Source organism: Podarcis muralis, chromosome 9, assembly GCF_964188315.1.
Source record: "Podarcis muralis chromosome 9, rPodMur119.hap1.1, whole genome shotgun sequence".
Taxonomy (NCBI): Eukaryota; Metazoa; Chordata; class Lepidosauria; order Squamata; family Lacertidae; genus Podarcis; species Podarcis muralis.
In genome coordinates this window covers 9,961,639-9,974,897 of record NC_135663.1, presented here as the reverse complement: position 1 = coordinate 9,974,897, position 13,259 = coordinate 9,961,639, and the positions used below count along the sequence as shown (strand labels likewise).

The following is a 13,259-nucleotide window of genomic DNA, read 5'->3' as shown; positions in this document are numbered from 1 at the left end:
GAAAACCCTTTTGTCTGATGCTGGGAAAGATGGAGGGCACAAGGAGAAGGGGGAGACAGAGGACGAGATGGCTGGATAGTGTTTTCGAGGTTACCAGCATGAGTTTGACCAAACTGCGGGAGGTAGTGGAGGACAGAGGTGCCTGGCGTGCTCTGGTCCATGGGGTCACGAAGAGTCGGACACAACTAAACGACTAAACAACAAATATATATATATTCCATTTAATAATATACATTCACATCACTATTATCCACTTTACCTCCCTGGCTCTTTAGAGCCTATCGACCCCCCCCCCCCTCAAAATTAACCTTTAGATCATTGCATTTTATACGTTTTCCAATTCCAATTACACTCAATACAAAACAACTCAAAATTTAAATAAACGTAGAAAGGTAGAAAACTTCTCCTTTCAAGTCTTCAGATCACCCTGCTAGCCATGTTCATTGCTTGCAATAATCTTTTAAATATCATATAAATTTACTGCTAGCGCTGTTAATTGCTTGCAATAATCTTTTAGAGGTCGTAGAAATTTACTCCAGTCCGTTTGCAACGCTTGACCATGCTGGCTTCGGATTTTTCCTGCAAAGCTTCGCCCGTTCTGCAAATGGAAGAATAACAGAATCCTAGAATTGCAGAGTTGGAAGGGACCCCCGGGGTCATCTAGACCAACCCCCTAAGGGAAAAAAGCTGCAAATTCCTCCACGGCCCCAACCGGCCTGCCTTCCAGCGCGACCCCTCGCCCGTCGCCCCAGAGGGACTCCAATTCCCAAGGTGGGGAAAAACCACGGCAAAATCCTCCTGGGAGCTCCCCCCCCCCTTTGAGGGGGGAGCTCTAAGGCGGCCGGAGGTTAGCTCTCCCGAGCCGAGGCGGCGTGGCTCCTCCTCCTCCGGCTGGCCGGGGCCCCCGTGACGCTTCCCGGCGGCGAGAGCGCACCAGGGCTGGCAAGGGAATGGGATCCGGCTGGAGGAGGAGGAGGAGAGAGAAGGAGGTGGGGACGGGCGGGAGAGAGAGAGGGAGGCGGCGCCCAGGCGACCGAGTCACGGCTTTAAATCTTGGACGGGCGAAGCGAGGAAGCTCCCAGCGCTTGGAGGCTGCCGGGTCTCCTCTCTCTCCCCGTCGCCTCCGCCTCTCTCCCGCGCGCTCGCTTCTTCCCGCCGCCTCGGAGGAGCGCTTCTTCTGAGGGGCTGCCTCGCTGGCTCGCCCCCTGACGTGAGGCGAGGCGAGCGGGCAGGGGGCACGGCGCGCCCGCCTTCCAGGGAGCCGAGACCCACGCGCTGCCTTTCTCCTTCCTGGAGGGGACGGACCCACGGACTGACAAGTTGAGGCGACTTTGTCTGTCTTTCTTTCCCTCCCTTCCCTTCTCTCGCCCTCCGCCCGCCGCCGGGCTGCGCTGGGTGGCGCTGCCGGAGCTACTGGGGCTGCGCCGAAGCCGCTCGCCGCTCTCCGGCGTGTGAGGAGGGAAGGACTCCGGAGGAGGAGGAGGAGGAGGACGCGGGGCGCGCGCAGCTCCCGGCTCGCCCCGAAGGCTTCTTCTTCTGCTGCTGCTGCTCCGGCAGCCCCGACCGGCCGCCGCGATGGAGGAGAGACGCAAAGGAGACCCCCGGAGGTAAGGAAGGGGGTGGGCCAAGGAGGGCGGGTCGCGGGGGCGGCCGGCGAAGGAGTTCTCCTCGCGTTCCCGATCGCTTTCCTTCCCGCAAACAGCTCACCTGCTCAGTGGCGTAGCGTGGGTTGTCAGCACCCGGGGCAAGGCAAGTAATTTGCGCCCCCTACCCCGTGGATTTGCGCCCCCTAACCCGTGGATTTGCGCCCCCTAACCTGTGGATTTGCCCTAACCCCAGATGTTGCGCCTGGTGCCGCCGGCCCCCCTGCACCCCCCACGCTACGCCACTGCACCTGCTCCCACCTGACGCTTTTCTTCTTGCGTTCTCACAACCGCCCCGCCAGGTAGGCTAAGGCTGGGAGCGAGATTCGTGGATGGAAGGGAGGCGAGATTGGAAGCTGGTTCCCCCAAATCCATTCTAAGGACTACATGAAAATAGTTTGGGGTAGTGCTTTTTTCCTCTTAAGGTGCTGCTAGACACCATGAAGTTGTTGTAGTAAGTGCCACACTTTTAACAATTTTTTTTTTTGGGGGGGGGGAGAAGGTGCCGGTACTGCATACTCTTGAGACCCCCCCAGAAAAAAGTACTTTTTTCGGACAGGACTTCTTCCCAGTTTGCTAGACTTGGAGAAGAAAAGTATTTTTAAAAAATATTTCCTTGTGCTTATTTATTTATTTATAGCCTGGATTAAAATAAAGCAAAGCTTTTTGCTCGGGTCTGCTGACAAGGTTTAAATAATTGACAGGCACAAAGTGGGGATAAGACCGCAGACAATTTTTGTGTGTGTGTGAGGGTAGAATGATATTGGTGGTGGTGGAAATGGGAACATAGGAAGGACTGTAAAAATGTATGCTGCAGAGCATGTGCAAAGTGCCCCCCCCATGTCACATCTAACTTCCATATATTGGGAAGTGACCGCAATGGGGGTAGGTGATTAAAAGTGCAGGATTTAGAGGTGGGGGGGGGGTTCTTGTTTGGGCAGGAGGGGGCGATGGTTTAAGTTCTGACATACGGTTATGGAAGGGGTGTTGTGTGTTCAGACTTGCCCGAAAGTTGCGCATATTGACCCGCTCTTCTTGCTTACAATCAGGTGTGATCATGGTTACTTAGTTGAGAAAGGCAAGCACTTTGCACATGCTCCGACGAACTCTCTTGTGAGGCTGAACCTGGGCATGGGAAGCCATGTATGCACATAGCTAAGGTTTGGTGAGTTCTGGCTAAAATGAAACTCTGCAGGGAGCCAAACCTGACCCAGGGAATTTTGGGGGTTGCAGGAAGAAGAGGAGAAAGGGCAATATTTGAGAGGTCTGGGGAAAGTAGTGGGAATGCAGAGAATCTCAGGAGTTGTTTAGGGACTGCATAAAGGTCTGATGGATGGACTGCAAGGCAATTTGGCAGAGAGGTGAAAAGGATCAGGGAGAATGTCAGCACTGGTTGTCCAAAGAGAGCAGCAGGGTTGGGGATATAAGATGTAGGGTTACCAAAGAGAGGCTAGGCGTTTGGGGGTGTGGGCTGGTGGGGAAAGATTGGCAAGCGAAGTAGTTTGGAAAGCAATACTGGAGTTTGGGTTTCAAGGGCTGCTTGCTTGGAGGCAAGAGAGAGTGAGTGAGTTGCTGGATATGCAAGGATAGTTTGCCCAGAGGGATATGTTTAGGGTGAGCTAGACAATCAGGATTGGCTGAGACAGGGAAAGGGAATTATTTCTCGCTGTTGTGGGAAGGAAGCTGGGAGATATAATTTGCATAGTGGAAGAGAGTGATAGAGTAGCATTGAGGTTTATATCAAGGCAACCAATGGGGATCTGTGGGAGGATTAGAGTTTTTTTCTGCTTCAGGTGGCCAGCAGATGGAGTGTGTTTTTGATAGAGGTCTCTTGTGATACAGGAACACTAGATGTGGGAAATAGTAGGGGTCAGGTCAGAGGGACTGCAAAGGGAGTGTTGGAATCTGAGCACAGCTGGGATGGAGCAGAGGCCTTTGGGGCAGCGAAGGAATGGGGCATATTTATTTTATAGCCCCATCGCTTACTGTCTCATAAGCAAAATGGAAGTCCTTTTCCGCCACAGAATTAAAAATCTAAACTAGCAAGTTGTGGAGGTCGGGGAGCACAGATATTATTAATAAGCCAAGGGAATATTTGGAGATGAGGTTTTGGGGTTGAAAGCATTCAGTTTATAAGCCCAGGTAGACCAGGGACTGAAAGTTGAGGACCAAGTTACATGTTTCAAAGAGTTGTGTGTCGCTTTGCCTGTGCAATTTTTTTGTTTAAAAAACAAACAAACATGAAAAGCAGACTCTGGAGACTGCTGTCTTGAATGGGACAGTAGCAGGCAGGAGCAGCCATTTAAATATTTTCCCTCCTGCCATTTACTCCTTCAAAATCACTTCTCCCAGCTGCTTTTTTCCATGGCGCGGGAAGAAAGTTGAGGGCCTGGGTCTTTTTCATTTGTAGGGGAAAATCCACTTATGGAGTTTGCACAGAAATGGCTTAAGGGGTGGGGGGAAGGCTAAACAACCTTCCCACCAAGGTTGTAGCTGGGTCCGCATTGCATGATTCAGAACACACAACTGTGCGTAACCCATGGTTTTGACTTGACTATGGTTTGGGGAGATCAATGGCAAGTTGGATGGAGTTGTGTTACTCGCATGTGGAACAACTGAGGAAGGAGGCAGTGGGAAGCGATGAGGGAGGAAAATTGGGCTTGGAGGTTTTTGCGTTGTGAGATGGGGATATATATTTGAGGCTTTGGGACGAGGCGCATTAAGAGCTGGTAGCGACTTAGCTATCGACCGGCGTACTTATTTGCCAGAACTACCACCATCTATTGCTGCTAGTAGAGCCTTGTAAATCAAGTCTGCAAACATAACTAGCTTGTAATTCCACCCACCCCCTAGCCTGCTGGTGATAGGCATACAAAATGAAGAAAATAAAGCATTTTTATACTGCGTGCAGAAGGACGGATTTCTCTATCCCTCCTCTGCCAGTCCGATCACTCGCCTGCACGCACAATTCATTCTCTCCTGTTTCAACCAGGCTAATGCTTATTTTAAAGGCTCCACTCAGCAAAAAGCATGGATAAAATGTATTTCTGGAACTCTGCCCTGTCTGTAGTAATTACCTTCTTACCTGCCCATTTCCTCCAGTTTTCACCACTGTGGCAAATAAGGGTTTCTCTTGGGAATTTGCAAGGTTTGGGCTTAAACAGAGGAAAGAGCAGAAGGGTTGGACACACGTTTGTGGTCTGTAAGCACCAGGCACCAAGCTCAGTCCCTCCTGAAGGGACAGAAGTGTGCTGTGTTGACACTGGTATTGGCTGGGCAAATAAATGGGGGGGCACTAGGTCAGGCCATGGTGCTAGGCAAGAGAAGTGCCTTGGGAGGTACAGTAATTCCCAAACACAATCTCCACATTTTATGCCAATTGTTTCGCATATTTTTGCAAAAATGCGGGGTGCGACCATTATGTGAAGCAAAAAATTATTATTACTTAACAGTCCTTGCATGTTAACGTATCACTGTACAGTTTAGCTGTCGCGGGAAGATGCAAGTCTTGCCATATCGCGTGCCTCACCTATGGCAGCTTCGCCTGCCTGCCCGCTCCCTTTGTGCCTACGGAAATGCGGTATACTGGCAATGCACAAGAGATAAATGCGTATCCATAGGCTACCGGTGAATAAATTGCTGCTCCATTTAGGTAGTGAGACGAACAGAATTATACCAGCGCGATTATGCGATGAAAGGTAATTAACCCAATTTTGGGACTGAAAAAACAGGGTGTGACGATTATGCGGTGGCAATGGTTATGGGGTGAAATACAATACTGTGTGAATCTTGTCCATGCATCTGGTGGAGAAGTGTTCAGGAGAAAAAAGAAATCTTTCACTGTGTCATTTCTGCTGCTCTGAACCAGCCTTCTCCAACCTTCTTCAGATGTTTGGGACTTTCAGTTTCCATCACCCCCAGACAGCTCAAGGTGTAGGGAAAAGGCGACACTAAATGCTTTTTTGTACCAATGTTTAATTGCAGCCTGATCTGTCAAGTAAGAAAGGTGATGATGATCTTGCCAAGGGCTGATCTCGCTCTTAACGCAAAACAACTGTTTCCCAGTTCTGATTTTTAAAGTGCATCCTAGTAACCTTGGTGGGATGAGAAACAGTGAGGTTTTCATGGCCCACTTCTAGAAATAACTCATGCAAACCAGACACTCCCTCATGTAATACCTGTCTGCTAGAAAGCAATAGCTAGTATATATTTGTTTGTTCAGAAGCTTGATTGTGCAGAAATAGCACAATCCTTCATCGTGTGGTTCCTTGTGAGAGAGGTTTGGAAGGTAGCACGGAGACAGGGCCTTTTCGATTGTGGCTCCTCCTGTGCATGTGAAATGCTCCCTCAAGTGACGTCTGTCTGGTGCTGACACTAACATCTTATTGGTGCACGGTTAGGACATTCCTTTTCTCCTGGGCGTATGGTGATGTTTGATCCAACCGAGTCAAAAGCTCTACTCTGGATTGCTGATAAGTCATTCCCTGCTTGCTCCCCTTGGCAAGGCTTTATGTATTGATTCAGTTGTTTACATTTTTGATAGATGTTGCTTTTAAACTTGACTGTTAAGTGCCTACAGGCCAACACAATAACAATAATAAATAATAAAACAGATATGCCTCTCAACTCGTTTTTCTTTCGTATGGGTTTTGCTTCTCCCCTTTCACTCAGTTTCCACCAACCTAATGATCTGCAAAAGTTTTGGACTAATTCACATCGTCAGCCCCAGCCTGAGTCTCAGGGCCTGTGCATCTATAGAAAGAGCATTTTTTTTTTTTTTTTTGCAGTGTGCATATTTTGCCAGTTTGGATGGCTGTAGAAACCATTGCATTCAATTTGTGTGTGTGTGTGTGTATCCTCCTGGATCTGAAACACAAAATTCGCATGTTTTCCCTGCACTCTTCAAAATGTTGAGCCTTCTTCAGTTCAGGTGGCTTAGTCTTGTTGAAAGGTGGTATGGAACCTACACCTGCTCCTCTCTTCACCTGCTTAATATTGCATTTCCAGTTCAGTCTAGCATTGCGTTTTCATTTAGAAAAAGAACGACAGTGGATAAACACAAAAGCATTGTTTAAGGACTTGGTGTTGATTAAATCGGATGAAGTGGCATCGGCTCCCCATTTCTAGAAAGACGTGTTTCTATAAGGCATGTAATATCCAAACAATCTTACACTGTGCTAAGAGGAAATATTGCATGTCCACACTGTAGTAGAATTAACTTCTTGCACAACCTTCCCTTTGCTTTCTTGAAATAAACTTCCTGCTAATGCTTGTGTGCTCCGTTCCCTCTTTTTTGGCCTGCTAAACTTGGTGTCTTAGCATCCTTTTGTTCTCTGTACAACCCCCCCCCCCTTTAGATCACTATAATGTCGTAATAAGCCTGCCTTTTGTTTGCAGTCTTCTCCCCCTCCTTTCCTTGCTTTGGTTTTCACTGGTTGTGTGTCCGCTAGGAGACAGGATATGTGAGTGGATCTCCATTGCACATAATGTTTCTTGGAAGTGGGGTGAAACTTCTTCTCCTTTTCAAATTGTGTTAGGGATTAGGTAAGCCTTTAGCTTTGCATTTCTTGCTTTCATCACTGTACAGTTTGTGGCACAGCTTATTCAACCTGAGTAACCTGTGTTTGCTTATTAATAGTTGCAACTGTTCTTGATCTAGAATCTTATCGGGCATCTTGCACTTTGCTCTTTCCTGTTCTTGTGTGGCGTGGTATAATTTGATTGAATATAGATTGCGTTCCTCTGCTATATGGGCTAATCTCCACAAAGGTTCCCCCGCCCGCCCGAAATCTGTTGCACTATTAGTGTGACCAAGACACGGAACCTAAAATTTGGCCCCTATCCAAGTGCCCAGCTTTACTTTCTCCCATATAAGTCAACGTGGAAAAGCAAAGCCCTGCACAGGGGGAGGGTATTGGATGGGGTGGCAAGATCTGCTGCCTCCCTCATACTGTGCAACTCACATATTGGCAGAGCTCCTTCAGGGGTTCCACAGAGGCATGTGACTTTACTCTTCGGGTTCTTGCAATATACAAACTTCCCTCCATTCTTATCTGCATTTGAGGGGCGTTTTGCTAGGCCGTTCAGAATTCCTGGGAACTGTGAACTGTGCGTTGGAATAGGAGGGTGGATGAGGGGGCCTAATGAAACATTTTTAACAGGGGGCAGAGCAATGAATGCTGTACATGTGGCCCATTCTCTCTTCTCGCTGCTTACTGGGTGGCCCCCTGGGGGAGAAGCAGTCAAGTACCTTCCTCACTCAAACACACATTCCATATGAAGGCCTTTATGTGTGGAGGACATCCGGTTCATTTCACTCTTCCCCATAAAGCAGCAGTTGCAGGATGTGGATGAGGCTTAGGCATGTACAGAAGGCAGGTGTTTCTGTTCCAACCTGTATTCATGACCACCAGCGCTGTTTCTCTTCTGCTGCTGTTCAGTTTCCACCAAATACTACATTACAGTGGTACCTCAGGTTAAGAACTTAATTCGTTCCGGAGGTCCGTTCTTAACCTGAAACTGTTCTTAACCTGAAGCACCACTTTAGCTAATGGGGCCTGCCACTGCCGCCGCGCCGCCGGAGCACGATTTCTGTTCTCATCCTGAAGCAAAGTTCTTAACCCGAGGTACTATTTCTGGGTTAGCGGAGTCTGTAACCTAAAGCGTCTGTAACCTGAAGTGTCTGTAACCCGAGGTACCACTGTATTTGTCTGCTGTTTAACTTAGGTTACATAACATATGTAATTATTTATGTACGTAAGTTGCATTCATCTCGGCGTAAAGGAAACATTGAAACAATGTAAAGAAAGTAATTAATAACATACCATTTGCAGATTTTAAAACAGCAACAATGTTAATGGATACCAATAGTCTGTGCTCGTCTGATTTGAGTTCCCGACGGTACACAAACTGCAACAATTTCTGCTCCCTTTTCCATATTTTCGCCACAATTTTTCTGGCTTCCCATTGCAAGTATGTTATTAGGGGCTGATGCCCAGGTTTGCTTTGCAAGCCAACCCCTCCACCTGCCACCTCGGTCACTTGCCCTGCCTGTCCCCAGTGTTTCCCTCCCCCCGGAGCATACACAGTCTGTCACCAGCGCGACAACAGACTAGAACAAATATAGCATAGAGAGACATGCACTGCGCATAATGGGGAGTGGAGAGGAAGAGGCAACATGCCTGAGGCCAGCTTCCGATTTGCAAACTATTTTATGTAAAAATTTCCAGAGGGGGTAGTAGCCATGTTAGTCTCTTGAAGCAAAACCAGCCAGAGTCCCGTTATACCTAAAAGACTAACAAATTTATTATGTCATAGGCTCTTTCCTGGACGGAAGCCCAGTTTTTCAGATGCCTCTTCAAGGTGCCACAGGACTCTTTGATTATTTAATGCACGAAGCCTGCTGTATAGCCTGCAGTGAACCATGGGAAAGCAATACCACCTTTTGGGTGTTGGGTGGGTGTGTTCTGTTCTTTCAGTATTTAAGAAATCACAAGGATACATAGGGCTTATTACATGTCAAGCCACCATTTCTCATCGCTACTGTTGGTATTGTAGTAGAACTTTGGCTGCAAAGCATCCACACAGTGCTGTAGAACAGCAGGAGAGGCTGCAAGCCTTTCAGGTGGAGACAAACGCAGCTAGCATATCATTGCCACTGTAGGCTGGCCCTGCAGAAAGGCTTAGGTTTACATGTGCTTTTGATAATGGGTGATGCAGTTTGGTTTTGCGTGTTCAGGACAGAGGCGTAGGAAGGTGGTACCCGGTGTGGAAAATTTCTAGTCACCTCCCCCCCCCATTGATTTTTTTTTGCCTGCAAAAATGGTTTTACGTTATTTCATATTTTCTTACAAAGGAATAATAATAATAATAATAATAATAATAATAATCTTTTATTTATATCCCGCCCTCCCCGGCCGAAGTTGCACTCAGGGCGGCTAACATCAGATGCACAACACTGGTATAAAATCAAACAATAATTAAATTACCTCCTAAAAACATGCCAAAATCAAATAAAAGTCTAATTAGATGGCTTTCTGCAGAGTTAGGGTTGGGAACAGTAAGTGCTCCACTGAATTGAAATTTCAGACTTCATGACATAGGAAAATGGCCAAGTAAACAGCTATCTTCATGGAGGAGGGTCAAGATATTAACTGATCTGCATGAAATTTCATATATAGCTATATAATCCCTAGAGTAGTAAGAGAAGACCTTTGGAGCAGGCATTTTTTTTAAAAAAAGTTTTTTATGAACCGCCCTAGTAGGGCAGCAATTGTTCCTTGATAATTTGCCAACCCCCTCCATGATGGAACATGGAGGGACCCCCCGTCCCCCTTCCTAAGCCCCTGGTTCAGAACCCACCTAGGGAATGAATGTCCCCGCGAGTCGTGTCGCTGGCACATTCTGTCAGCATTCCATTCAACTGATAAGTCGGGACATTGTATCCCATGTTATCAGTAGAATATCCCCACTTTCTGATGTTGCGTAATGTGAAAAGGGGCCTGTAGGATTTAACATGCTACTATAGAATATAAACCTGGTTATCCCCTCCCCCCCGCTCCCTAATTCCCCATTGTCCAGTCTCCTTTGTTGTCATGTTTTCATTGCTTACAGTGTAGGTGTTCACAACGGAATCATAAAGAACAGTGCAACTTCTGTGAGCGAAGCGAAAGGTCAGTTTGGATGGGAGAGAAATGAAATTCACATATGGTGTACTGAAGGTACTTCCGGGAGAAGCTATTAGGTAGTTGGGATGACTGGGATGTTAGAAGCAAGGAGGTCAGGAAATTTAAGGAACAGGGAGGGTGAAAAGCAGCACTGTAGTCTGAGAAGCAGGAATTTGAGAGAAAGTTGGGTAGAGGGGGAAAAGGAATAGCAGGAAAAGGCAGGATTTTGGGGGGGTGGGAGGAAACTTCACATAGGACCTGGGGCCAGGAAAGTTTGTATTGTTTCAGCCGTGGGGCTGGCAAGCAGAACTGAGATGGGAAAGAGTAAGAAGTGGTCTGGAAGTCAGGGGTGCTGTGAACGAAGCACACATCTAAGCAGGTAGCAGTGGGAAAATGGGTTGGTGGAGGTAGCAGATGCTTGAAAAAGCAAAGAGCTGAAGGCACACTGGATAAAATTAGGAGCTGAGGAAGTGAAGAGCCTTCATTCTCGACATGCATTTTGGTAAACTAGTAGCTTTGCTGCGCAGGACAAACTTATAGGGAACATGGTGAGACAACTTACTTTAAGACCATTATTTGCTTGTAAAGTATGTTGTTCTTGAGCTTACCTGGCTGTTAGCGAGGGCGCTAGAACCTAATTGGAGAAAGTTTTGTTGCAACAGCTACAAGTCAGGCTGACTCCCCAGGAACAGTTCTTGCTTTCACATTTGAATAGTTTCATCGATAACGGAAGTATGGCTAGTTGCTGCGAATCGACTGGTGCAAATTAATATCTGTTAACACCTCAGGGCTCCGGTAATACCTGATGCTAGACAGCCTTGAAAAGCCAATTTAATAAGACAAAATTATTTCTTTCTTTTGAAGAGGGAGAAGAAGTCTGCCGAATACCAAACGTTCTGCTCAGTAGGGAATAAATATTCCTATCAAGTATCTGGTTCATTTAACGAGGAGTTAATGAGGATAAATGGATGCACCAGGCCTTGGTAATTGCTACCATCTCCATTTCTCTTTAAGTGCTTCCTAATGGTTGCATTGTTCGAAAGAATGTGTAAATATTGACAAGAAATTAACGGTTTGCTTGGTTAAAGCAACAGCTCCCTTGTCTGACCATCTGTTGCTATTAAGACAGCCAGATGTCAGCGTGTACAGAAATAAAGAAATGGATTGGCTTATCCAGCATTCGGTCAGTCTTTGTTTATGGAAGTCCAGTATCCAGGAACACAGTTAGAACATAGCACATAGCCTGTAGACTCTGCACCTTCTCAGTTTTCAGCTTAATGAGATTATCGTGTTGCTGATAGCTCATACTGTACAATTGAGAGAGGAGAGGCGAAAGCTCCTTTTCAATATGCTCCTTCTGTTCTCTGACGTAAAATACGTCAAAACTGGCACGCGATTGGCGCAGGAACTTTCTCTTCACAACGCTTTAAGCCACTTCTAACTAGAAATACAGGAAATCTCTTTTTATGGTGGTGTTGGGGGAAGAAACTTTCCTCATTAGTTCCTGGAGGCTTCCTGTCCCAGCATAGCAAATTTGGTTATTCAAACTGCTAAACCAGTATTGATAAGGTCAGGTCGTCCCCCCTCCTGTGTGGTGTAGTGTTCAGCCTGATGGATCGGTGAGCAGCGCAATATAGGAGATTTAGCGTGTGTGTACAGAGGGCTTACAGAACCATTCGGCACATATTTGGCCCTTTCGTAAGCTTCTGTGCCTGAAGTTTCTTGGGGAGATTTCATTGGTAACCAGGTCCTACAGGAAAGGATTGCAGCTATTTTCGGTGTTATGAATATTCCTTTTAGTCTGGTTTCTTGGAAATGCATTTCCCCATAGCCTGGTTGTATGACAATTGTGTCTGAAGATCTGGCAATGTGCAACTTTGGTGCAGAAGAGGCAGTAGTATGGGGGGTGGGGAACCTCAGGGCCAGGGGCTGAATGTGGCCCTTGTGTCAGGAGCTAGCCAGCAATAAATCACACAGTGTAAGTTGGAGTTAACCCTTTATTAGCAAAGACACTATCAGCACAAGAATGTCAGGTCTAATGAGCATAGCAACTCGTCAGTGGTAGGTCTTGTCCCCATGAAGCAGTTGTTGAGACGGAAGGTGTCTGCCTCCCCACAGATGCCTAACTCCCCTCCTCTACAGATTCCCTCCCCCCCCCAAGCAATTGGAGACTGTGCCTATGTGAAGCCAACCTCTCCTCCACCCTTTTCATGCCTCTCTTGGTTCTGGGAGACCAGGAGGGATAGGAGCTTGTCATAGCAGCTTGTCACACCTGTGACTCTTCACCAGCCAGACTCATCTCTGCCTCTTGGCTTCCCTCCTCTCAGAGCTTCTGCCTCTGATTCTGGACTTCTCTCTGCCACAGACTCCCTCAGCTCACTAAGCCCTGTTACCTCTTCAGCTTCTGATACCTTCTCATCCTGGTCTTCTCCCTCTGACCACTCGTCATTGTCCCACCACCACTCCCAGGGTTCTGAACCTTCTTCCCTTGGTGGTTCCTCAGCTAGCTCCTCCCACCATTCCTTTGTGTCCAACCAGTCCATGACACCCCCAGGCCTCTCTGTCTGGCTTTTTGGGACTCTCACATGGCCACGCCAACCACACTTGATTTCCCCAGGTCACATCCCTTAGTGACCTTGATTTGCACCCTCCTTTCGTGTCTTTACCAGACTGGAATGTGTGCTTGAACTTTATATTCCTCCTTGCTTGCCTGAATGGAGAATAGAGAGGGGTGTGTACCCACTTGTTCCTGTGGCCCAAACCACCTCCAGTATTCAGCCCTAGTAAATTGCCCATTAGGGAATCTTGCCCCCGGGTGGAAAAACATTCCTCACCCCTGTAGTAGGAGCAACCTGATTTCTTCAGTTTTACTCCCAAGTTGAATATCCACCTTGCAGTTTATGGAGAAGGTTTGCGGCCTGTTCTTCTCCCTGATGGGATGACTTTTCCA

At 47.3% G+C, this 13,259-nt stretch overlaps 1 protein-coding gene across 4 annotated transcripts in view; it reads left to right on the top strand.

Moving 5' to 3' along the window:
- Positions 1-909: 909 nt before the first annotated feature.
- The window catches only part of SLC4A4 (solute carrier family 4 member 4), a 204,226-nt gene continuing 191,876 nt past the window's right edge, over positions 910-13,259 (top strand). The window contains exon 1 of one of the 4 annotated variants that reach the window (XM_077933740.1): positions 910-1,607. In XM_077933740.1, coding sequence (XP_077789866.1) covers positions 1,576-1,607 — 32 coding nt within the window. In that variant the 5' untranslated portion in view covers positions 910-1,575. The remainder of the gene's footprint in view (positions 1,608-13,259) is intronic. The other 3 variants (XM_077933741.1, XM_077933742.1, XM_077933744.1) reach the window with 3 other exon arrangements.